At 40.4% G+C, this 23,582-nt stretch overlaps 1 protein-coding gene across 1 annotated transcript in view; it reads left to right on the top strand.

Annotated features, from left to right (window-relative positions):
- megf6b (multiple EGF-like-domains 6b) overlaps window positions 1-23,582 on the top strand; it is a 204,634-nt gene that overhangs the window by 17,367 nt on the left and 163,685 nt on the right. Inside the window, exons 2-3 of the mRNA XM_039756130.1 lie at window positions 8,995-9,129; window positions 15,228-15,337. Of these exons, the coding sequence (XP_039612064.1) occupies window positions 8,995-9,129; window positions 15,228-15,337 (245 nt within the window). The remainder of the gene's footprint in view (window positions 1-8,994; window positions 9,130-15,227; window positions 15,338-23,582) is intronic.

The following is a 23,582-nucleotide window of genomic DNA, read 5'->3' as shown; positions in this document are numbered from 1 at the left end:
TCATCACGCTAAATATCATAGTTCACTTGCAGTACGGATTTATTCACACAAGTCCAACAGAGAGGTAGCGTGCTGAGGGGAGGGTGAAGCGGGCAGGGCCCTGCTGGTTGGCAGAGATATCACGTCCACGTGCTTTTCTCCCCATGTGGAGGACGCTCTCCCCGTCAGAGCTAAACATGATCAAATAGAGAGCCAACGTTTGACATTGGAGCGTACCTACCATCTACTTGCCCGAAAATTTACATTTTTTTCTTTTTTTATGATTTTTAAAGTTTGTCCTGTTTCATTACTTTGTGGGCAGAACTGCGGGGGACAGCTAGTGTATATATATATATATATGTATGTATATGTACTGTATGTATATAATATGTATATGTAAAATTCTGAAATGTTTTGTTTATGTTGTTTATTTTTTACTATTGTGAAATTAAAATGTTATGTTTTTGTGTTCATAAGAGTTATTCGTGTATGCTTTAAAATCAGTTTTTTTGTCCAGTGTCTCCTAACTTACCAGTACGTGAAAACTTCCCTGATATACCATTTTAATCATCTTGATGTCTAATTTTGCAAGACATCAGGCTGTTGGGAGTTCCCTTCTATTTTTGGCCCTTTAAATATGAAAACACATTTTTAGGCTATTTTTGGACTATATTTTGTGCAGGAAATCACACTTTTATGATAAAGAGTAAACCAATAAGTGTCTTCAGCAAAAATAATCAGAAGGACTAAGTTGTGTATACTACATCTGCGAACTCTGGGGTTCATCACCAATGGGATATGAAGTGTCAAAGTTAAAAAGTGGTGATCTACATAATACAGGCATGTGGAGTGTCATTTTATGTTGTTTTGAGGTTGCTGATCACGAATATGATAACAGTTTTGATATTTGATTCTTTTGAATTTGATATTATTTTTGATTTTTGATCTTTTACTAGGTATCTAGCTCTCTATGGACCTCGGTCAGGTCAAACTTCTTTTACAATCGAGAATATTTAGACTTTAAACCTTTATATTGAAGTACACATTTTAATATTTCAAAATTTGATGCAACTATTCTTGTTTATTATGTATTTTTTACCTGTGAGGTAAATCTTTACATTTCTTATGAATACACCAAATTAGGGTGGCATATGCTAATTCAGACCATTTTAACATTATTGCAGTGTCATTTTTGTTTTTGTTAATCCATTCAGTCAGTCACATCCAGTCCTTATCCAGTGACCTTTAATGGCCTTGGCCGTGTTTATTGCCATGCTTGTTGGTGGTCATGTGAGAATGGCTTTGTTGTCCATCGATTCTGGCAGTGTTTATGGTGACAGCACAGTATTCAGAACATCCAAGAACACAGCTAGACCCTCTTATAAAAACAACTCTTTGAATAGTGATTACTTAGGAAAGAGTTGCTTTTTAGGTTATGAACATTCTGCTTTGTTTCATCTTAAGTTTGAATTTTAATTTAATATTTTGTGATTGATTAACTGTTCTGTCTTTGACTTAGCAGTAGTTTGAGCTTTAGCCTCATTTAACTAATTTTCATCACCAATTTAATTATTTATGACCTTTTTTGTTTCTGTTGCTCTTTCTACACCTACTGCCCTAACTTTAGTATTTGTCTTACATCACATACACTACACCCTGGAGTATTATATATTGCACTTACCAAGCAGTTCTTGATGGGGAGTATGGCTTGAGGACCTCCGTCTCTGCTATGCAGTACTGAATCTGACCTGTCACTCCACTGCAACATTTATCTGAATGTTCAAAAAGTGTGTGAGACAACATGTGTGTCATGTTCAGCTTTGGCTTTCAGCTGAACACATGTTGCTCCTAAGCCTTGGTGGTCTGAAAGAAGCAGAGCAGTAGTTGAGTTATCAGTGGTGTTGCTGTTCTTCTTCCAGGTCATTACTTTGTGACGATAGGAAAAACAAAAACAGAAATGTGTCACAGTGAAACCTCCATATCTTTCCCCGTAAAAGCTGTGGAATGTTTAGAGTATAAGAATGTAGATAGTTTCTGCATACATACTGTACTTAGTTCTATGTTTGTAAAGATAACTGACAAAGTAAATCAAAAATGCATGCGTATGTAAATTGTCTTAGCAGTTTGATTCCTCACCATGACCTGTTGCAACAGCTTCAATGCTTATTTGCATACATTCTGCAGGAGCTGTACTACAGGGGTGCAAAACCACCCTTCCCTGATAAATTCCATGACTTGCTGTTGTGACGGTGGGGGTGGAAAATGTAGTCTTAAGAAACCACAGACCAATCTCATAATTGCTTATGTGAGTTGAAATCTGATGGTGAAATAGCTATGGTATATAGTTTACATTGCTGTCATTCACAACATTCATTGCTCAGTTCTGCCCAGTACATGGGGGCATTTTCTTCCTAGAAGAGTTTTTTTACCATCAGGATAGAAATCCCATGCCATCTTATCAATATGATTATTCAGCATTATTTTATATTTATTTGTATTTATATGGATGTATAAAGAATCTAGTGGATCTAAACCAAGTTAGGAAAATGTACTTAATGGACATAATGATGACCTGTCATTAACCTCCACTGTGGGGAAATAAAACTTCCAGGCCTGTAGGCATTGTTTTGTGTGCTTCACTCATCTATCTATCTATCTATCTATCTATCTATCTATCTATCTATCTATCTATCTATCTATCTATCTATCTATCTATCTACATTTTGCAAGAAGTGTTTATGTCTGATAAATTGCTTCATTTTCCCACAATTAGGAGCATCCACCCTTGTAAAATGTTTTAGCCTGAAAGTACTCTGATATAAACTTTGCCCCAAAGAGGCTGGTCAGTTGTTTTGCTATTTCAAGGTACTGAAGATATCAATTTGCCTTTAACTGAAATAATATAATATTTTTCAAAGCATATGATACATTTTTATGCTAAGTGATGGGTCCTGCCTTTGTCTTGAAAGGCTACCTCATTATTTTCATGCTCTTTCTTTTTTTATGCCCATCATCATTAAAACATTGTAAGTTTTTTGTATTTACTTTGCCTGAAGCAGACATTTTCAACTCTGGTGGTGCAATTTGAAAATGTTTAAAGAAAGCCCAGACAGTGCAGCTGGTGAAGTCTTTCTAAAGCATGTCATGTAACTCCTCAGGATCCTTGTTCATTTCAAAATGCTTACCAGTGTGCAGTCTGTACAATTCAGCCAGTTGCGTTCAGTGCAGTTCACCCTCACACTACACACACACACTTTAAGTGGCTCCTCCCATTTCTCTTTCACATTCATGCTTTTCTTTTGTTTTACTTATTTTCTCCATATTGTTCTTGCCTAATACTTTTGCTCCATTTTTCTAGTCTCTCTCTCTGTCTTTTTTCTTGCCTCTTCCTTTTCTCATCTTCCCTCCTTTGACCTTTCTTCTCCTTTTTCACACACTCCTTCTTCCCCCATGTCTTTTTCTCTGCCTTTATTATGTCTGCTGTTTTCCCCCTAGTGGTTTGCTGTCCAGTCCTTGCAGCTGCACTGCTGTTGTTTCTTTTCCTTCTTTCTTATACTTTAAGTTGAAGCATCCCAAATATTCTCACCGACTGCTGTTTACTTGTCTTGTTTCTATGGAAACAGTTTAACAAAGTGACTCTTTCAGTGGCCTCGATCTCCAGCAGCTGTGGTCATCACTCCAGCATTTCCAATACAGGTGCATTAGAAACTTTGGCTTGGCAGAGCAGATGTGTTTCTATTAAAACCCCAAACGAAACAACTCCTCTTTACTCTTTTGCTCCACCTGCTTCTTTTATTTGTATCAATACTGATCTGAGGAGAAAATATTGCCAGGTAAACAGTCAGTGTGAACATTTGCTATCTCATGTAACAAAGTTTAAATGTTCCAACCAGAAAACATTTAATTCAGTTCAAACAATCATGAATTCATGATTCAAAACCATCCATCTATTTGCTGTGCGTATTTGATACAATTTTAATGTTGTAGGAGGCAAAGTCTGTCCTAATGAAATTTAGGTCCACCATTTAGTTTTGCTTGCTCTCCTTAGTGATATGGATGGGAAAAGGAATTCTTGGGGAAATTTCATTCTGACCTGAGGAAAACATCTAAAATCCACCACATGACTGTGCCTAAAATTAAAATATTACATTTCTATAATTCATTTCAGGGTTGCAGGAAGCTAGGGTATATTCTAGAGGCATTGGATACAAAGCAAGAAGTAACCCTAGTAGGGGTGTCAGCCCAGTGCAGTGCACATTCACACCCATGCCCACATTGGGTCGATCAAGAATAACCAGTTAAACTAACACCCTTGGGAGTAAAAGCAAAGTCTTTGGAGGAAAACCCATGCTGAGTCCACATGGACAACACAACATGGTGTGGGACTGGAACTGGAACCCAGGACACTGGATCCGTATGGCAGCAGCACTGCCTTCTGCAGCCCAGGCTGATATCTGAGCACAGGCACTTCAACTCATATAGTGGAGTTTTTATTTAAAAGCTAGTAACATAGTACATGTGTAGCAGTGCTACCGCTGGAATGACTCCATTTCTCAGCAGCCCCAAATGGGATTGCCCTCATTGGATGTCTAAAACGGGCACAGGGACTACTGGTGACAAGAAGGGCCAGCAGGAAACTTGAAAAAGGGCTGGCGAGGCAGCAAGAGAGATCTGTGTTTCTGTGTAACCCATGTGTCCTGTCTGACGTAACCACTGTAAAGTCATTTGTACCCTGGATTGTTTCCTGCTAGGACAAATGGACTGTCTCATGCCCAGCTGTCGCGTGAATAGTGGTGGATTAGTTGTCGTGCGTCTTCAGAGGGAGCACTCCGGCAAATCTCACCCCTTGCCACTTGGGACTATTGGTAGGACTGTTTAATTAATTTATTACGGAAGCCATTCCCTGGATCATCATCGTCAACTTTACACCATACCATTTCATCCGTTTCTGACGCATTGGAACTGTATAAGGACATGAGTGTTTGTTGTTGTGGTTGATATTTGTGTTAAAATTGTATCGCTGAAGGGGAAGGGAAGGGTAGTCTGATTTTTGTTTTTTGTATTTGATTTTTCCATTTGTTATATTATTTATTCATGTGTTTGTTTCGTGTCCCTGTCTGTGAGTGTGTGTGGGTCAGGCCAAGGCTGGGTGCATTCCTGGGATCCCCACCGAAAAAATAAATAAATCCCCTTCCCATCGACGGTGTGAATCTGAGCAGCACCAGACTGCTACAACATGTTAAAAATCAACACAAAAATACTGTGAATTGTGTACCTCTATTGCAGTTATAAAGTAAATGTGCGTATGCATTTATTTTCATAACATCTAATGGAATAAGAAGGAAATGACTACTTGAAGTATGACATCTTTTATTATATTCAACTATTTAGTATTTCAATTACGTTACATTTCAAATAGTTATTTCCCGCTCATTTCTTTTAGTTTCTTGTGTTTGCTGTCTTTCTAAGCAGTGTTGTATTACTTTAGTGAAGGATTCTGATTTAGTGCATTTATTCATAGACATTAATTCACATTAAAATTGTTTTTTAAGATACACATAGTTATATAGTAATGTGAACAAATTCTTACTTTTAAAGAGTAAAGATGTAGATACATTTTAAAAGTCTCTGACTCCAACTTTATCCTTCAGCACCACTGATAAGTATCCCAGTATTTTGAACTTGATACCTAAAGACTGCTGAGAAAGTGTCAAAGCAGAAGTGGAATTCAGGGTGGAACAACAAAAATGCATTGACAAAGATGTGTAGCCAATAACCATCCTGCTTACTGGCAAGGTGTAATTTTTTATAAAATAATAGAAATTAAATGTAAATGTAGCATTACAAAACATATAACATGAGTAGAATCATTATCCACATAACAGAAGTATAGAGGTAGCACAGAATCACATAAATAAAAGGTTACCAGCATTGAGCAGTTTATTGTGTCACATTATGTGCTTTATAGCAAGTCTAAAACTGTTGCAGGTGATGATTAAGCTGGACATACCTTGATTTAGATGTAAGCAGCAGTACCAAAAATTCATGTCAGGCTACAGTTAAACATTAGGTGTTTTTTTTTTGTAGATATTGGCAATAGTGTACTTGTATATACAGCCAATTCTCCTTACCTGTTGGAATTATGTTTCTGAAAAACTCTGCGAATTTGGAAAACATACATGCTGAAGCATCAGTTCTATGGTAAATATTGGGTTAGGTTTCAGTGGGATGCTGTCTCAGGGGGAGACAGGGGTGGAGACGTCAGGCTCCCATTCTCACCCCTCAAGGCTTGATAATGATGACATTGTGTTGTGTTTTATTTCCTCTATAGTCAAGTTTGATCATCTTCTAGTTGCCCTGTGATTCATTAGACCAGGTCTGCTTCTTCCGTTGCTTCATGGTCCTGTTTTGATGTTCACTTGCGCATTATAGGTACTTTCAGTGGTGGACAGGAGTCAGTATGGGCATTCTGACCAGTCTATGGCTATGCAGCTCCATATGCTGCAAGCTGTAATGCACTTTGTGTTCAGACAGCTCTAATGGCCAGCATTACATATTTCATTTAATATGTGCACCGTAGCTCTTCTGTGAGCCTTGAGTACCCATGACCCTGTTGCTGATTCTCCTTTCTTGGACCACATTTGACAGATACTAACCACTACATGCCAGGGACATCCCACAAGACCTGCCATTTTGGAGATGCTTTGATCCAGATGTCACAATTTGGCCCTCATCAAAGTCACTCAGATGTTTACACTTGCTCATTTTTCCTGCTTCTAATACATCCTCTACTGGAACTGACTGTTCTCTTGCAGTCTAAAATATTCCAGGTTTCATTGTAAAAAGATAATCGGTGTTGATCACTTCATCTGTCAGTGGTTCTAATTTTGTGGCTGAATGGTATATTGTACAATTATTTACATATAAGCACTTGCTTAGGGTCACACAGTGATCTACAAGAGAGGGGGTGGTGAATGGTTGCTTAACTTACCATTTTACCTGTGCGCCATACTGATCGTCTAGAATAGTTCATGGACGGCTACAGTGGCTGCAGGTTTTTATTTTAACCAATGTCTTTATTAGAAGCTGAATGTTACTGCTGACACACTTTTTTGGTTTATTTTAGTTCACTTACTTGTTAAGATTTATATCTATGCTATGCAATATAACATAACAATTCTCTCCAACAAACAATTATCCAACCAAACAGGTCTGATGAATTGAATGGTTTAGTCTTCTTTGTCAAATTTCTTATGTTTTTTTTATATAAACCGAGTTAAATTCAATATAGGGTCAGTAGAGGTGAAGTCTATCCTGGCACAGATTGATACAAGGCAGGAAACAGCCCTGCATGAGATGCTAGTCCATTGCTATACCTACACATATCACCCATTTTCATTTTAATTTTTTTATACCTGTTAATTTTGCCCAATTAATCTTTAAGGATATGTGAGGAAGAAGGGAATACCTGGAAGGAAAACTAACACAGACACAGAGAGAATGTGTATGCTCCACAGGGATAATGGCTGGATGGTGCATTTGAACCTGCTCATAGACAATGTAATGAAACCAAAAATGTTTGCCCAGGAAATGCCAAGGACCTGAGAATGCAAACACCTGTGCTATTGGTGGCTGTACTTGCACTGTACACTATGATCAGCATCTGCTCATATTTCCTTTTACTGCCCATTGTTGGATCAAGGGTGGCTAAAGGCAACATCACTTGTATCAGCTCTAGGCAGGATCTACCACTGGGTGGGATTCAGGACATGCTCATACACACAATTTTGAGACAACTTAGAGTTGTCAGTCATGTCTTTGAGAGGAAACAGAAGGTCTAGACGATGCCAGTATGAATACAGTGAGAAGATGCAGACTTCACATAGATTGGAATTGAAGAGGAGAACTAAGTAGTTTTAGAAGATAAAGCTACATGCTGTGCCACCATGCTGTCCTTCAAATAACCTGACAAAATCAACTAAAGTGTAGAAAATAAATCAAATATGGTATAGACTAGTGCTTCCTAAACTCAGTCCTTGGGGACCCACTGTGGCTGCAGGTTTTTGTTCCAACCAGCTTCTGTTTTTAATTAAACTCATGGGGAGTTAAGTGAACGGTTTATTTCCCAGGTTCTGAGTTTTGGGAACAATATAGAAATTAGAAAACTAAGTTTGTTTAAAAAAATAATTAAAATGTACCAAGCAGTTATATGAGAATAATGTATTTTTTTTTTCTTTTTAACAATATTTTCATCTTGATTTTTATTTCATTTTTCTAGGTGTTCTAATTGTTTAATTAATCCATTATTTACTAATTAGTGGGTCTGATGGTAAAGTAGGTGCAGCCTATGAGCTCTGCTCATTTTTAATTGTCATTAATAAGATACAACAAAGGGGGAAACTGCACAGAGAAAGCATAAAATATAATGAAATCAAAAAAGGAGAGTTAAGCATTTAAATCTATAGCAAAAGCAGAAATATTTCTAAATGTCTTATAAATATAAAAATCATGCTGCTGTGCTTTTCTGGATGTAGAATAAGAGAAAAATAATACCAGATAGTTAAATGAGATCAGTGTTATCAGGTGTTGTCACTGATTAGGAATCTGGTTGGAACAAAAAACCTGCAGCCACAGGGGGTCCCCAGGACCAAGTTTGCGAAACACTGGTATAGACAGTAATTATATAACTTGGGAAAAAAATCAGAAACTCATTAGAGGGGTGCCCCCCGTTTTTCCCTGCCACATGAGTGCCTAAAGTAGCTTTGCATAGAAAGGATTTTGTAAGCCAGCAAATCCTGACCTGCCTGTGGTGGCTGAGCTCTGTGACCTGCAGGGCTCACTGCTTCATGTTCTCTCCTGATTGCATTTGTGACCTGCATCTATGAATACCTCAGGTTCGCTCATTTCTTATGATGACTTGCTTCTTTAAAAGTGTACATTCTTTATGATATTTGGGAGGGAAACTTTGATGCGGCTACTATATGAGTGCTAATTTTGCCCCTTTTCTCTTTATAGGCCCAATGTCTGTGCAGAGAAGCAGCTGAATGTTGTGGGACACATGAAGCCTTGTGTGCAAGCTTTCACACGCATGGTGAAAGTGTGGAAGCAAGGCTGCACAGGGCAACTGTGGTGTGTTGGCTATGAGAGGAGGTAAGTGCTTTAGGAGTGAAGGCTGCTCTTGTGACTCTTTACCACACGTCCTCTTTACTAAAGAACGTGGGACGCCAGGGTGAAATGTGTGGGAGCAGAGCATCTTGGAAGACGTTTGTCAGAGCCAGCCACTTTGAGCCAGCAGTTGTCTGAAATGACTCAGTTCTGGAATGTCAATTTGGAAAAGATGTCAAATTCCTTTTACAGTTTTGCCCTGAGTTAGAGGTCTACCGTTTTTTGAGAGATGGCCAAGGGCTCAGTAACAGCTCCATTAAAGCTCTGCTATACGACTTTATGCCCCTGAGCCTCTACTTCCGTTTCATTCAATGCAGGCTGCAAATAAGCAACGGGCTGAAGAGGCCTGGCAGCCTGTTGCCTTTGAAGAGCATGAAATTCTGGTCGCTGAGCTGTGAAATTAAAGAGAAAGTTGATGTATGCATATGCAGGAAATGGATTAGCTTACCAGAAACGTGTTATTAAAGTCTGCCAGTGTCACCTGGATGAAAAAATCCCATGTGATGGAAATGAACAACATTCTCCAAGATAGTCGATGATTAAAGCAAAACTTTAAGCCAAGATAAAAAACAAAAAAAAAAAATTTGAAGAGCTGGCTGCTCAGAGAGCAGCCTGTGAAATGGACTATGAAGCACAACCCCGTTTCTGCTTGTGTGGTCGACCATAGTGGTCACTGGCACAGACTGCGGTCATGATAGCATGGCGTTGGCAGGATTTGAGGATTTCAATTTTAACTTTTGTTATGTTCCATTTAAAACGAACAAGAGGTTAATTGAGTGCTTCTGGTCAGTGCCATGCTGCTTTGGCTGCTTGAAGTGTTATGATAGCAGCAGTTCTTAGGATTTGGTTAAATCTGCAAATGTATTCACTTAAAAACTGGATACTAGAAATAAAGAAAACCACCTTCAGTGCTGCCAACAAATTTCAAAATAAGTAACAATCAGCTCAGGTCAGGATTGGGTGGAAGTCTCGGCAACAGCAAATGTTGGCAAAAGGGATAAGAAATTAATATAATGAATTGGTGAAATGTCCTTGGAATGGGTAAGGCAGAAACATTTCTGGAAGCTTTTGTTGTTATAAGCAGCAAGAGTCCATAAAAAATCAGGAACAAATTGGTATTTCAGAAATCTGTCAGGGGTCAATGTCCGGGTGGCACATCCATCATCAAACTGTACACAGGACAGACACCCAGGTAGTTTGTAACTGAGATGGGCACAGTAGCGAAAGAGCGACAACACCACAACAACCAGATTACGTTACAAGTGCAAAGTGCATGTTTATTAAGCTAAGTTGAAATAATAAAGTCAAGTGCAGATAATAAATAATGTCAATAAATAATCCAATTAAAAAAATTGCTATTTTGGATATAAAACAATGAATAATTACTTTCAAATGTCAGTTCAAAAGATTCCATGGCATCAGGTTTAGGCTTCTTTGCAAGTCAGCACGAATTGCATTCTGTCTCCCGAGCTCATCTCCCACAGTTGCGATCGCCTCCTCCTGACTGACACTCTGTCCACACTCCCTGGTAATGTCCTCTCAGAGTGTTATTAACTATTCACCCATGCATGGGCCTGACCACACTGCCTCCTCTCCTCCTCCGCGCCTACTTGCTCTCCTGACTTTGCCTCGGTGTTTTTGTCTTCTAAATGTCCTCCACTGTTCTCCCTTCCTCCCCATGTACTGCTCTGTTGGCGAGTGCAGGTAGTAATGAGGCAATTGTCAAGACCATGCATGTCTGCACGTAAATGCACAATATACCAACTGCCTCATCAACACCCCAAAGCCACTCTGCCATGCTACAACACACGTGCCCCACTCGTCGAGCTTAACTGCACTGTTTTTTCTTTAAAAAATGTACACTGCCACCGACCTCACATCATGACATTATCATCTATTCATAGTTATTATGTAACCTGCTATGGATCTAAATAAAAGGTTCTTTCTGAAATTTTCATGTAGGTAGTTCTGTTTGGAACCAAAAATGGTTTCCTTATGGCATCGCTTTGAAGGACCACACTGGCACCTTGAGTTTTAAGAGTGTCATAACCTTACGACTAAAAGGTATAAATAGGAGCAATGCCTGATACTGCTGAATTTTATTTTACAACCCAAGCTTCAGGATGGCTACACCTCATAGTGTACAGGTGTGTTCATATTTTACTAGCCTTAAGCACCATCTACTTTTCCAAGACAGATATTTTTGCTGATGTTCTTCATTTGTTTCCCTGTATAGACTCATAAATACACTACATGGCTATTCAGATTTGATTCTTGGTAAGCCACAATTGTACATTTAATTGATTGAGAAGCCTTTTCCTGTTTTCATTTATTTAAATGGACTATGCCCCCTTAGATTTTGGAAATAAAAATTGGGTTAAAACATTGAAAATCTGAAAAAAATGTTTTACTTACCTGAAAAGTAGCATCCATATTCATCGTATAACCTACAATTGAAAAAAGGAAATATTTTATACCAAGCTTTCTAAGCAAAGAATTGAAACACATTGCACTGGGCACTTTTATGCATATCTTTTGGTCTTGTTCCGCTGTTTATTGTTTTTTTGGTTAGATATATGTTGTTATTTTTTATCTTTAAGGTATAATTTCCCCCAATCACAACACATCTTTATGTCATTGGGTACATCTCCGCTTGGCGTGTCTTCTTTCCAAAACAAGGCCTTTATTTTTGGTGATATTGCTGCTAAATTATTGTCAGAGTCCAAATGGAAATCCCCTGAATTAGTTAATCCAATTCACTGGCTAACTTCATTTTATAATCTCCGGCTCTCTGTATCATCTACTAATGAAGCGTTTGCTAAAGCCTTGCATAATTACGAGTTTTACTAGACAAGGGCCATTGGACTCCTGGACCTTCTGATTTTTTTTTTTCTTACCCTACAGGACTGGTGGGGTTGCTTAGCATGTTGTAGTATACATTACAGATCTTTTGTCAGAGTTGGATGCGGTGGAAGTTGCCTTTTGTTTTTACTGTTTTGTTTATGGGGTTGAGCTGAGACGGGGGTTTTGTTTTGTTTCCTTTTTATTACTACTAGTTAGTCTTTAGGGTTGATTTCCTTCTAATTTCACAGGTGGTCAATTCTGCAATAACAAACAGGTCACAAAAAAAGAAACACAATTGCGCACTGAAAACAGGTAGCACTAAGTCTCTTTTACCTCGACTGGAAATGGTGATGTATGCTGCACAGAATAAAGCAGCTAAGAACCTGAAGATGTTTTAAAAATCAAAAAAGTCACATTTGAAATCATTCAAAAATGTTTACAGTACATCGTGTCTATAAGCCCACTATGGGGATGCCACAGTGTCCCCACGCATTTGAAACCAAAACTACTCCAGTGATTTGAATTATCCAGGTGTCAGATTACAAAGGGCTGCTAGTTTTTTCTCCAGGGTTTTCCTTTTAATGGAAATTAAGAATTGATGTGATTTTACGTGTTGCCCATTTTAGGCTTGTAAGAACATAAGAAGAGTTATTCTGATAAGTGGATGCCTTTCAGCCCTGCATAGCTTGTCAATCCCTATTCACTTAACTTCTGCAAAATATTAAGTGAAGATCTGAAGATCCCTAAAGTCATATTATTTACTAACTTAATGTATGTATCTGTGGTTGTCTGAAGAAAAACATTTGTCTTCTTTGTGTAGAAGAACTCCTTTTAAAGTAAATACTGGGATCAACCATCGTAATTTCCTTTATAATTTCAAACACTTCTGTCTTAACTCCTATAACATCCTTTACTCATACAATAGCTTATATACCTAATAGTCTTAAAATCATCCTGGTCACTCTTCTCTGGACTTTCATTATTGCTGCTGACCAAAACTAGAGATAATGTTCCAGATGATCCCTCACTAGTGTGTTTTGTAGCCGCCTTTAATTAATTAATCTGTAATGATAACAGTAATAAGTTGTTCTCCTAAGGTGTGCTTTCAACTTTCAGACCCCGCCATTGTGTATTGAGATGTAATATTTTTTACTTCATATGCCACATTTAAAGTAAGTGATTTAGTGAGCAGGAAGATGCCTTGTTTGAATAGCATAACTAAAAGTTCATTGTCAGGTCGTTGGCATTATATTTGGGGTCTTGCAGTTTAATGGAAGCACATTGAATCCAAGAATTACTTCCTCTGTTCCACTTACTGAATGGCAATGCTATGTTTTCTTCAGAAATGCATACAATGAGCTGATTTGATCACAATTTCTGAACATGGCATTACTTCAGATTCCTTACATAGATTTGTTTTCAGAATAACCAAATGTTCTTATTAGATGTTTGCTTGTTCCCAGGCACCATCTGTTCTTCTAATGGGTCCTTTCTTAGGTTTTCATTTTTCACCTTCTTCCCAAAGTTATGCATTATAGATTGGAGACTATAAATTGTCCCTGTGGTGACTTGTGTCCAGTCCAGGGTTGATTGCTGCCTTTCTTCTGATTTTTCCAAAATACGTTACAGGCTCTCATTAGGCTTGAGTGTAATAAATGATTTCAAAAAGGGAATTAATGAATTTCCCTCAAGGTTTCACTTTATCAGTACATAGCCGTTGCTCCCATTAGGCAGTTATTATTTAGCACTTTCAAAGTTTTGTTCAAGTGGAACAAGCTGCATGGTTTCTGTGTACAGAAGGAAGAGGGAACAGTCCTGCAGCCCACTCGTTATATTGGTGTACATTGGAGGATTATAACGTTTTCTTTTCCTGTGCTCATGAAAAGCCCCAGATGTACTTCTTTCTCACTTGTATGTCAGAAGCGTTACCTCAGCATCTTTGTGATTTTACACCAAGGGTGAAAACAGCTTCCCCTCCCAGCCTGCAAGAAGAATAAGAAGAAAAAAAAGGTTAATTCACTGGATTGCCCCTAGGCAGTAGGCTTGATGGAGCAGTGGCATGTCTGCCGGCTCGTCTCGACACCTCCTTCTGGGATGTCGAAGCACAATTAAGTAGAGCCTTGGGCCTCCAAAGACACGGCTGTCTGAGCTAATACTTGCTTTGATGAGTTTCAATTGAAGGCTCTCGTATAATCTGTACAGTATGTAATAAAGACAAGGGATGATTTGATGTGTCAAAATACAGGGAGGGCGAGCATGTGGGAGCGAGTGGGCTCTTGGAGATTTCAGTGAGAAAGCCCTTAACTCTTTCATCAGTACCTTCATACTATTCCGAAGTAGTATCCATCCATCCATTTTCTGATGCTTATCCTATTGTGGGTTTTAAAGGCGGAGGATCTGTCTAAGCAAAGATGCCCAGACCTTTCATTTCCCTTCCACCACCTCCAACTCCTCCAGGGGGATACTAACTGGGAGATATTATCTCTACAGCATGTCCTGGGTCTGCCCTGATGTCTTTTCCTGGTTGGAAATGCCTGGCACACCTCCCCAGAGAAACATCCCAATCAGATGCCTGGACCACCTCAACTGGCTCTTTTTGATACAGAGGAGCAGCTGCTCTATTTTAACCTCCACCTGAATGTTTGCACCTTTCACCCAGTCACTAAAGCTGAGCCCAGACACCCGGTGATGGAAAGTCATTTCTGCCACTTGTGTCCATGATCTAGCTCTTTCGATCACTATAGGTAAGGATAAGAATTCAGACCAACCCATAACTGGAGAGCTTTGTCTTTCTGCTCAGCTCCCTCTTCACAACAAATGACCGGTACTGCTCCTCCAGTCTGCCTGTTGATCACCTGTTTCCCTCACTTGTGAACAAGAGCCCAAGATACTTAAACTCTTCTGTTTGAGGCTGCACCCCTTCCCTCACTTGGAGATGCCACTCAACCCTTTTCTGGCTGAGAAACCCAACACTAACCCTCATCCTTGCTGCCTTACACTTTGTTGCAAACCGTCCCAGTGTGTGTCTAAGGTCACAGCATGATAAAGTCAGTAGTAGTATACAAAGTGTGACGCTGAAGAAGTGTTTAAGCAGCATTTATAATCAATATATTTGTCTGAAGTCAAGTGCTTGGGTGTCTCACTACAAACTGACAACTCGGTTTCATTGCATTCTAGATGTGTAATTTTTCAGTCATTTTTCAGAAGCTGTAACATCATCTTTGTGCTTTGCATTTTAGGACTGCATATTACACTGCTTACCGACAGGTGTACAGACAGGAATACCAGACCATCTATAAGTGTTGCCCTGGGTGGACTCAGCTGAATGGCGAAGCAGGCTGTCTATACCGTGAGTGTTGTTTACAAAATTTGTTAACTGCTATTAAAAGGGGGAAAATGAGTCTTTTTGTGAGTCACACAACTGCACTACCTCATCACCAACAGCATAATCTGAGTGAAAATGATGACCACACAGGTGTCTCTTCATCTCAGGAAAGAGAATAAAGTCAGAGGGTTCCAAATCTAGAAAATGAGGAAGGATGGGGCAACATTCTGAAGTTGCATTCTTGAAATGTTTCCACTGTCCTGTAGGCTTTGTGTGGTGGAGCACTGTGATGAAAGAGGACTTTTCAGGACTTTTTCAGCAGTAGTAGGCAGGAGATACAGTTGCCTGGTTGAAAGTTTTTTAGGAATTACAAACAAAGCCTGGTCTACTTAAGAAAAACAGTTCACATACTTGATGTTGCTCCTTCGTAGGTAGGCTCTCTTCCCATCAGACACCCCTTGTATAATATAATAATGTCAGGAACGGAGATCGAGACTGTTTTTAGCTTAATGCCTTGGCTAGCCTCACTCACAGCCTTAGCACAGTCTAAACTCAAAAATGAAATGGCTGAGTTAAAGAAAAAACTCATTAAGCCAGACAGTGAACATCAGTGCACTGTGCAATAAGTCAAACAGTTAATCCTTATTTTAAATAGTGGGATTAGCAGCATACTCATTTTAAGGATCTTGACCTTCCAAACAGGATTACAATATTGGGATAGTGCTATCATGGTGCCCTAGACGCTCACGCAATGAGCAATGCTTAGCTCTGCCCCACTTTAGCTTTGCTTTCAGTGCAATCATCTCAGAGTTTGTAGATAAGAAACTCGCCCAATTCAACTTGGCAGTGGATCACTAACTCTTTTACAGATAGGAAACGGTATCTGTGGTTTTGCACAAAAATGTCTGTCGCATTAACCCTTAGTACTGAGGCACCACAGGGCTGTTACCTCTGGTGATTCGTCTGACCAACGTTTGCAGATGACATAACGATATTAGGCCTCATTTCAAACATATACGGACAAGAGGTGGAATGTCTGAGAGTGGGGTGCAGCCATAATAATTTGGACCTTAATATTTAAAAAACTCATGAGGTGATTATAGATTTTAGGAAACAGTCACCCAATCACCTATCACCTGCTGTAAATGACTCAGCCATTGGGATGACATAATCATTTAAGTTTCAGGATACTGTGCTGTCACAAAACCTTAAGTGGAACAATAAAATTGTATACATTATTAACAAAGCCTATCAGAGAATGTTCTTTTTTCACCAGCTGTAGAAATTCAATATCTTTCTCTAACAATACTGGACCAGTTCAACACAGCCATCATCGAATTCATTCTGACCTTCAGGCAAAGGCCAGTCTGCAGCACAGCATCAGAATCTGTGAAAAGACTGTGGGCTGTAACTTACCACATATTCAACTTTTATATGAGTCCAGGGTAAGGACACATTCTGCAAAGATCATTGCTGATCTGACTCACGCAGGGCATCACCTACTCCAAAGACCTCCCTCCAACAAATGCCTTTGTACAATGAAAGCTAAAACAACATGTCGCCTTAACAGTTTTTTTTCATGTGCAGTTATTCTGACTGGTTAAGTCTGACCTTCCACTCAATATCTTTGTACATCTGCACACTAGACTACCTAGACTTTTAAAATCCTGTTTTATCTCTTTATGTTTTGTATACCTTTATATCCTGCATCATATTTTATCTTTTTAAATTCATGATTTGTATTCTCTGTTGTCCTTGCATGTTGCGCCAATACTATCAAGGCACATTTGTGTATCTGGCCAGTAGAGTGAATTCTGATTCTGATTAATGCCATCTCTCATTCCAGCTCTTGCCTTACCCAGGGTTGAACCCAAGCTGGTGCTTTGAATTGCCTGTGTGTGTATGTGCCCCAAGTGCAATCTTAAAGAACTTGATTTAGCAAAAGTAGTTTGTTATAGTTATTTCATGTTTATAATAGTAGTAAAGACATGAACAAAGGCAGAGTAAAATTCTGTAATTACATGCAAAATATTATACCATGAAGTCACATTATGACCAAGACAGACTTTGCTCTTTCACCTGGAATGGCTTCTACAGTTTTACAACTCTGAATACTACAGTTCAGCTGTGCTGCTTACCACTCATTCTTTCTCTCAAATTGTCCCCCCTTTTCTCTATTATCTCTGTGCCAATAAGCTTTGGCCACAAGCTCTCATCAGGAGTCCAAATTCTGATGCGTTATGGCAGACAGTAGCATTTTAACCTGTTCTTGGGGTGAACCATTAAGTCAATGTTCTCCTGGACTGCTAGTCAACAGTGGTCTCCAGCATCCCCTGGAGAAAACCATCTACAGAGGTTTCCCAGCTCTCTGACCTCCTCAGTTATTAACAAGAAGTCTTCAGTGTGTTGCTGAATCTCATACCCGTTGGGCTTGGGTATCCTGCACAAATTCTTTTAACGTCCTTTATGATCTGTCATGACCCCTCTCTTTCTTTCTGTCCCTTACTATTTAGAGAACACACTTTGCACCTACCAGCTCCGGAAGCTCTTTCCTACTAACGCTGGCATATGGAAATATTCTTTTCTTTGGAGGCTCCCTGTGGGTTTCTGTCTTTACCTTATCATTGCTGAGAGATGCAATAGCCATCTGCAAAGGCAAAGTGAAGTTCAAATTCTTGCTCAAAGGGCAGAGTTGCCTTTTCTCCAGAGGCACTACAAGTCATAAATTACTGCACCAAGTGAGCTGGTGTTGCATTTCCCTTCAATGATCCTTCCACTGATATTTGGCTTCCAAGTGGTACGCACTGAGCCTTTAGGTAATAGCAAGGTACATATCCTAAAAATGGTTCCATACATGTTAGAAGAAAGCAGTGAAAAAATGGGAAAGTCTTTTTAGGTCAGGGAAACATAGAATCCATCTGGCAGCACCTTGTCACAAGCATTACTATTTTTTTTCGGAAACAAACCAATGCCTTTTCTTGTCATTTTTTCTGGCTTCCTCTTTTTCACTTTGGCCACACCATCGAGCGAAACATCCTCAACAATTTTATAGAGATATAAAAAAGGAACCAGTAGTCAAAGTGACTTCAGTGGTTGATGTGGGGGTTAGAAATGGCCGCTGGCTGGAATGTAGTCCCTCATGTGAAAGACAAAGCACATCTAAAGTGTAATAATGACAGGCCTTTGAGCTAAGGTGGCCGGCATTACACAAATCAATACGGCTGAAACAATAGCTCTTTATGTGCCATGTTTCTTTAAACAATTTCAGTGGTCACTGGGGGTGTGTTTTATTGGACAATAATTGCTTCATTACCAGTCATTTGGGCATTGGTTTGCAGAGCAGGGACGTAATTCATCCCCAATCTGCTCTAGGCCTGAGTTTCCTCCCCCACTACCTCCAATAGTTGGCTCTGTTGACTGACTTCATTTGTGAGGCAAAGACGAAAAAACCAAAAGGAGCTTTATGTGTTAAGAAGGAGGAGTGGCCTGTGGGCTGGAATGCAGAGGTGTCAGTTTCGTGTCACGGGTGAGGGATGGGCCCATCTTTTCTGCAGACTTCTGAGGTCACAGCCAGTTATGAGGGGTCATTTTACTGCGGGGCAATTTGGGCAGACAGGGTGTTGTTGCTGGGAGGGGGTTATGGTTCTTTGCAAGCTTTAGATGCTGACTGTTTTTGCGGCGGATACTCAAAACTATGGAGAAACATCAGTTTTGGCCTCTTATTGCCTTTTTGTTCTGTTGCAGCTGCATTTGTTCAAAAGGGTGCTTATGACCCTTTCAGGCAGCTTTCTCTGGTTTCTGCTAGCACAGTCACAGTATTCCTTCCTGAAAATATGGAGTCAAATTGTTGGATCTCTTTTGGGAGAATCAAAGTTGTGTTTTTTTTGTTTTTTTTTAATCTTTTAAAATGCAGAGTCACCTTAAATGGGAGTAGGTAGTCTGCTCTGGGTTCGTTTGTTTGACATTTGAGCAATCCAAGCCTCTACTCTCTCGTCTGTTGAGCTTCATGTCCCTTTTATTGGGGTTTTCTTTGTATGGCATCAACAATTCTTCCTATCTGATTGCCAATAGTGCCACATACCTTTCTTATATTTGAAAACATCTAAGTTTCTCAACTCTGCAGGTTCTTGATTGGCAATATTATAAATACAGTGTCTATAAAAAGTATTCACCCCTTGGACGTTTTCACATGTTATTGTTTTACAATATTGAATCAGAGTGAATTTGTTTTTTGTGACATTGATCAACAGAAAAAAAGACTCCGCTGCTGCTTCGGGCCATGGCTAGATAGGCTGGGGCCTCCATGCCCCGGGTGGATTTTGGGAACGGAGGTGCCTATTGGGGCCAGTAGGGGAGCTGTCTCCCTGGAGGGCTCAGGCCCCTCAGCCGTTCCTCCCCATCCTCAGACATTTCCCTCTTCCTGCTCCTTCACACCATCACACAAACATGCACATAGGGCCTTGGGGTGTGGGTAAGTCAGGGGGTGCGGGTATGGATCCCGTTTCCGCAGTCCTGTGGCAGCCTACACCCCAATTTTATTTGCACATTAAACACTTCCACAAAAAACATTCCACACAAATGCACACTTAGGGCCTTGGGAGTGGGCACACTCAACGGCATCCGGTGGGAGGAAATTTCAGCCTCACTCAGAGTGCCGGTGTCCACTTCCAATTTTAAACTGCACCTAGTCATGGAGAGTTTTGGGGGGGAGGTGGGGCTGTGTGTTGGCATCAGCTGGTGTAGGCCACATGGTGCGGCACTGCCCGCATCCCCCAACCACAAAAAGCACCTTATCAACACACACCAACACTACATTAGAGCAGGCGGAGGGAGACTAGAGGTCTTATTACACCTCTGTTCTCAGTTAGCTGCCCGGGGCTGGAGGCTAGGAGTGGGAGCTGGCCGTCTGCCTGTGGTCTGGAGTGGTGGGTTGCTTTGCTCTACGTTGGACGGGGGTGCCTGCTCACTATTACCCCTGCGGAACGGGCTAACTCTGGCGTCCAGGAATGGCTGTACCTCAGGTACGGCAGCACGGGACCAGAGTTAGTAGGGTGTGTGTGGGGAGTGTGAATGGGTGTCTGGCGTACATCCTTGTAAGTCTTGGGTTGTATGTGTATGTGAGAGCATGAGGGAGGGAGTGTATGACTGTGTTTGTGTGTGACTGTATATGTCAGGTGGGGTTTTGGACTTCTCCCCTCTCCTGGGACATCTGGCAATACTACATCTTTGCCTACCCTCCCCCTGCCCTAAGCATCTGTCTGGTCGCTCCCGGTGGCTGCCTGGTGGGATCTAGTTCCCTGGGCTCTGTTGGGTCCTCGGCGGGGTGGGTCGCCCTTGGGTCCCGGGCTGCTGGGTTCCGGGCCCGGCCGACTCTGGGGAGAGCGGCTGCGGGCGGGCCTGAGGGCTTGCCGTTGATATCTCCCGGGACTCTGCCGGCTCCTGGTTGTGACCCCCGGGGTGATCCTCTGCGCCTCTCAAGTGGGGGTTGGGGCTTCTCTGGTGACGGCCTCCCTGGGGTCTCCGCACTCTGGGGTGACCTCTGGATCTCTGGGCTTGGAACTCCCTCCATCTTCCGCACGTTTTTGGCGGCAGGTCTGTGGCCCTTCACACTCACTATTGGATGCTCCTATAGAGAAACCTTACACATACAAGCGCATGTCGCACACAGGTGCTCACATGGTGATTTCATAAGTATGACTTGGACATCTTCAGCACATGATCTAAGGCTGTGGTGGCCCTAAATGCCTCAGTAATAATTACTGTATGATTGTCAGCAAACATTTTTACTTTTATATATCTTCATGTAGCTGATGCAGCAATGTTTTTGTCTTGTGGTTTTTTTTTTTTTTCTTTCTGCAGGTTCTGGTTCATTTACTGATTATTCTATACGAAACCCCCCCCCTCCCCATTTACCTCCATCTCTTCCTTCCCTCTCTTCTTTTTCTTTCACTTTTGTCTCCGTGTCCGGTTCGAATCTTAAAAACATCTAAAAATATTTTTAATAAAGTTTTGGTATCAGGCGTGATGTACAGTAAGCAGAAGCTGTAACGCTCCACCTGAGAGAAAAACTGTAGGGCTAGTCGCCAGCATTCAGACATCAATTCTGATTGCTTCACAGCCGAACAGGACACGATAAAAAAAAAAAAAAAAGACTCTTAAATTTTGATGATCTCTGCAAAGTAGTCTAAATTAAGTACAAATGATAAACATACAAAGTAAGTCTTCGAGGCCATATAAAAGCGTAGTTTTTCTGTCTTCTTAATACTAAAAAGTACTCTTTGATGTGGACATTTAGAAAAAATTGCAGCAAGAAAGAATGCAGCTGTTTTTGTAATAGTGTAACATTGACATCTCTGACCTAATATTAAGCTGGTGGAATCCCAAGAGTTAACATGAGCTATTCTGTGCATGGCCAGCATTTGCCCCGATCACCACATTGATTCCTGGGAAATGTGTCATTCCACCAGCTCAATACTAGACCAGTGATGCCACTGGTCCATTCTTCTCCAGTAATTTAGGACCTTTGTTTAGCTATCAGAATTGTTGTTTTACATTCTAGAGGTAGCTAAAAGGTGCTACAAAGACGACCCTCTGTGTTATGGTTTGACACTTGGATCTAGTAGCCGATTTGATCGTTCTGTATTATTTTTTGGCTTTTCAGTTTTGAGTTCCTGTTTATTTCCAGACAAGCAATGCAGAACATCTTACAGTTTCCATAATACCTGGCAAATAGTTGATCACCCTTCTAGAGTGGGTCTGAATATATCTGACCACATCAGAATCCATTATGTGCAGTTTGTGAAGATGGACTCAGTCTAACTTATCTCTTTTGAAGGTAGCAATATCCTGAAATGTCACTTTAATTTCTCATTGTGCTTCCAGCAACCCCAAGGAAGAAGATCTAGAAATTGAAAGTATTTCTGTATGTGTTGTGATATCTAAAAGTCACCATCCTATCTGAGATGTACCTCAGAAGTTCAGACTTTCTGATAATGACATGCTTATGAAATTTTGCCCTCATATCTTTTATATATCTTACTTCCTGCTTTTTTCAACTATTTGAAATTATAACACATTTCTGTGAAAAGTCAGAGGTCACGCATAAGGTGGATACAAAGCTGCCAATCACTATGCGCTAATTCTCAAATTACAGAATTTTTAGTCGCCTGGTCTTTTCAATACCACAAGCATCCAGCAGCCTGCATTGTTCTCAATCCTGGGCATTTTCCCAAAAGAATGTTTTGCCTTTATGCCAGGAGACACTCAACAGCATATTTATGCCACACTTGGAAAAGTGCCTACTAATTTTATTCTGTTCCCATACTCTATGAAACACCCAGTGGTCTGTTCCGATAAATACTACAGCAATATACAGTCACCCAAACGGCTTACAACTCTGCAAGTATCCGAATAAATTCTTCTTAAGGTCTCTGCCAGCCACTGCTGTTTCCATCATCCATCAAAAGCACAGAACAGAATGTTTCAAGTTGAAAACATCAGCACTAGCCAAAAAATCCCAACTATGCTGTTATAAAGAAAATGTATAATGAACATGCAAAGTTTGTTTGGGACAATCCTTTCAAACACACGCAGGGAGGCTATGGGTCATGCAGTCAGAAAGGAAACGGGGCCAATGGGTCTATCGTCTCCAGACACAGCGAGCATGCCAGTTTTTGCATGTTATCTTCCCACAGGACGGCAGTCTACTGAGTTGAGGCACCTGGCAAGAACAGTTGGTCTTCGAGGCCAGAAAAAAGCGTGAAAAAGCCCAGCTTCCATGGTGCTTTGAACTGAAAGCAAGTGAATTGAAACAGAAGTGATGGCTTATTTCTCCAAACATCGGTGCACAACGAGTTATGCATGATAAAGGGACAACGTGATAAGAGTTCTCAGTACTGTTGTTGTGACCAGAAGACAATGTGAATCACACTGTTGCCCACTTTACCAAGGTGCCAAATCTGTGAATCACCATTCAGTGGGCTCACTGTCTGCCAGACAATGAAGCCACTTATAGATGTGCTCCAAGGGGACCCCGTTTGCTTACAATGACAACTGAAAAATAAATGAATTTCAGTTGGGAAAGTGAAGAAGCAGGAAAGAAGCTGCCACGGTCAATGTTATTGCTGACAGTGACTCCACCTTGAACAAGTGGAGACAGAAATGCAAATACGTCTGTTATACAGTCAACATTAATAAACAGGAATAAGGATCTTGAATGTACAAAGCAGTTTTTATAGAATTCTACAACTTAAATAAGGCTGCTGAACCA

This window comes from Polypterus senegalus, chromosome 6 (assembly GCF_016835505.1).
Source record: "Polypterus senegalus isolate Bchr_013 chromosome 6, ASM1683550v1, whole genome shotgun sequence".
Lineage (NCBI taxonomy): Eukaryota > Metazoa > Chordata > Cladistia > Polypteriformes > Polypteridae > Polypterus > Polypterus senegalus.
Note: the sequence above shows the minus strand (reverse complement) of the source record. Positions and strands in the feature narration are given on the sequence as shown.